The sequence below is a fragment of the Myotis brandtii genome, unplaced genomic scaffold, assembly GCF_000412655.1.
Source record: "Myotis brandtii unplaced genomic scaffold, ASM41265v1 scaffold900, whole genome shotgun sequence".
NCBI classification, from domain to species: domain Eukaryota; kingdom Metazoa; phylum Chordata; class Mammalia; order Chiroptera; family Vespertilionidae; genus Myotis; species Myotis brandtii.
Genome location: NW_005371695.1, coordinates 76291 through 79401, shown reverse-complemented (window position 1 = coordinate 79401; position 3111 = coordinate 76291). Strand labels below are relative to the sequence as shown.

The 3111-nt window shown below is 34.7% G+C and overlaps 1 protein-coding gene across 1 annotated transcript in view; it reads right to left on the bottom strand.

Annotated features, from left to right (window-relative positions):
• LOC102252384 (putative selection and upkeep of intraepithelial T-cells protein 1 homolog) overlaps positions 1-3111 on the bottom strand; it is a 60951-nt gene that overhangs the window by 31183 nt on the left and 26657 nt on the right. Inside the window, exon 3 of the mRNA XM_014532618.1 lies at positions 349-696. Within this exon, the coding sequence (XP_014388104.1) occupies positions 349-696 (348 nt within the window). The remainder of the gene's footprint in view (positions 1-348; positions 697-3111) is intronic.

Below are 3111 nucleotides of genomic sequence, written 5' to 3'. Positions count from 1 at the left end.
GAATCAGGGACATAGAAAGGGAATGGACTGACTATTCTTGCGGGGGAAAGGGGTGTGGGGGATGCGAGAGGAGATTGGACAATAATCGTGCACCTATGGATGAGGACAGTGGGTGGGGAGTGAGGGCGGAGGGAGGGGTGGGAACTGGGTTGGGAGTTATAATAATCTGAACAATAAAGATTTAATTAAAAAAAATTGAGAATGAGACAGGGATGTCCATTTTCACCGCTTTAATATAGTACTGTTAGTCCTAGCCCCAGTAATCAGACAAGAAGAAGAAATAAAAGACATTCAAATTGGAAAGGAAAAAAAAAAAAGAATAGCAAATCATCAGAAGCAAACTTTTACCTGCTATTTTTATCTCCACAATGGCTTCTTCAGAGAAGTCACCATCTTTAAACAAACAATGATACTCCCCAGAATCAGAAGCGACAACATTTTCAATTCTGAGAGTCACATTGCCTTCCCCAATGGACTCTTTCAGCAACTTCGTCCGTTCCACATAATCTTTATGAATTTCTCCATAAACATCTCTGCCATCTTGGTACAAATACACAGGCTGAGTGTAGCGGTTCCGGAACCAGCGCACCTCCATGTGTGCTGCGCTCTGTGGTGGTGAAAGATGGCAGTGGATCTCAACCTTTCCACCCAATGGGGCCACCAAAGGCTCTACTGTGCCATGGACCATGAACTGTGCTGAGAGAGAGAGAGAGAGAGAGAGAGAGAGAGAGAGATCAAAGCATGAAATTAAAATAGAATTATTTGTTACTGATGTTATACAATGAAATATTATTTTATTAAATACAAACGATACAGAAAATGTGTATGTGTGTATATGAAATGTGTATATAAAATGATTTGTCTATTTAAAAAAAGGCTGAGTCAGAGATAGAATTCCCAGTAGAGTCTGACTTTATGACTTGAGATTTTTCTTAGATTCCATTACTATCCAACACCTATTCCAATCAAGTTAATTTTATTTAAATAGATTAATAATTTAGACTCTGTAATGAGCTATAGTAGCAAAATACATTTCTCTTTTTCCTTCTTGGGAGCAATTGCACCATTGTTAGTGATGTTTTTTCTTACCCTATGTGGTTCCAGTTAGGCGAATGAATACAGTGCTATTCTCCATCTCCCTAGAGTCAATATGTGGTGCAGGTCCAAATAGTCACAATGCCATATGTATCTGGAAACTGTAATTATGTGCCAAGTGGCAAGAAGCTAAAACCCTAAGAAGAAAAGCAGATACTTCCTTTTCTTCTGCTTGTTTATCAATTTTTCAAGACAATGCTTAGAATTTGGAACTCTCAGGAGTAGGAACTCTCCAGAATAATTATGGTCTCACTTGAAAGTTTTGAAGAACCAAGGATAAACCAGATTTAGAATGAGTCACCCTGAAGCTAAAACCCAAATTCCAAATAAACCCACCTCTGATTGGATAAGACAATTACCCGATAGTCTATCTGCCTAGTAGAGAAAAGGATAAACCATCATTTTTGCTTCCTCTTAAGACTGAACATAATATTGTATTAGCAATTTCCAGCACTCAAATAAAAATTAGTAGAAATGCCAAAAGATAGAAATTAATTTCAAAAATAAAAGTTAAAATCATAATATATAAACCCCATAATAGATTAGTGTTGATAGTGTTTTTAATTTCTTTAAAGTTCTCCTATTTCGTATTGATAGTTGCTAACTTTATTGCAGATGTGTTCTTTTTTTTATTTTCTTGAACATATTAATAATTAATTATAGATATTATCATTTATTTTTTTCCTGGCATAGATGATATGTTAATTTTTGTCACTTACCTACAATATCTAATCAATTATGGAATGGTTAATATTGTATATTTTAATTTTTGGCAACTAATTCCTGTCTTTTGACATTTCTAGTAATAACAGCTCATGTGCCCATCAGTAGATGAGTGGATAGAAAAGTTGTGATACTTTTACACAAAGGAATAATGTAAAAGTAATAATGCAGCCATTAAAAAAAAAGGAACTCTTACCTTTTGCGACAGCATGGATGGGCCTGGAGATTGTTATGCTAAGTGAAATAAGCCAGTCAGTGAAAGACAAATATTATATGGTCTCACTTACATGTGGAATCAAATGAAAAAAATAGAATACACTGTCAGCAGAGGGCAGGTGGGAGGAGACAACAGTGTGAAGATGCCCAGAGGGAAGTGGTGGGCAGAAGCAGGGGGACAGCAAGGGCTGGGTGAAAGTGGGCAGGGGGGAATGGAAATGGGGACATCTGTAATAGTATAATTAATAAAAATAAAGTTAAAACCAAATCTTAGTGGAGGTAAAAGAGAATAATAAAAAATATTCAATTAATCAAAAGGAAAACAGAAAGTAACAAATATAAATACCAAGAAGAAATGGAACAAATACAAAATAGGTAGAAAGATTGTAGACTTTACACCAACCATGACAATAATGTCATAAAATATAAAGGGACTAGACAAAAAGTTAAATGGCAGAGATTGTTGGATTAGAAAGCAATGCCTAACTTTATGGTATCAATCTTCTCCCCTCAAAAAAAAATACTTCAAATAAAAAGACACTGAAATATTAAAAATAAAAGTATAGAGAAATATACCATGAATACAAGAATTGTATGAAAGCTGGAGTGGGGTATTTAATGTGAGAAAAGAAGAACTTAAAAGAAAGCATTATCAAGAATAAAAGGGATATAGCATAATGACAAAATAATGCAGTCATAACAAAGTCATAACAAACCTAATGTATGTAACAGATAAAGAAAACTTCAAAATATATGAAACAAAAACTGATAAAACTGAAAAGAGGAATAAATTCCACAATAATTTCTGAAAATTTCAGCACCCTTCTTTCAGAAAATGATGGAACATGTATACATAAAATTAATAGGAATACTGAGAACTCAAACAATATTAGCAACCAATTGGCTGAATTGGCATATATAGAATACAATACCCAAGAACATGATGTCTAAGAATACATGGAACATTCCCCAAGATGAACCTGCTGCTAAGTCATAAAACAAGTTTCTTGAGTTTATACATAATATATTCTGACTAGAGGCCCGGTGGACAAAAATTTGTGCACTCGAGGCGGGGGG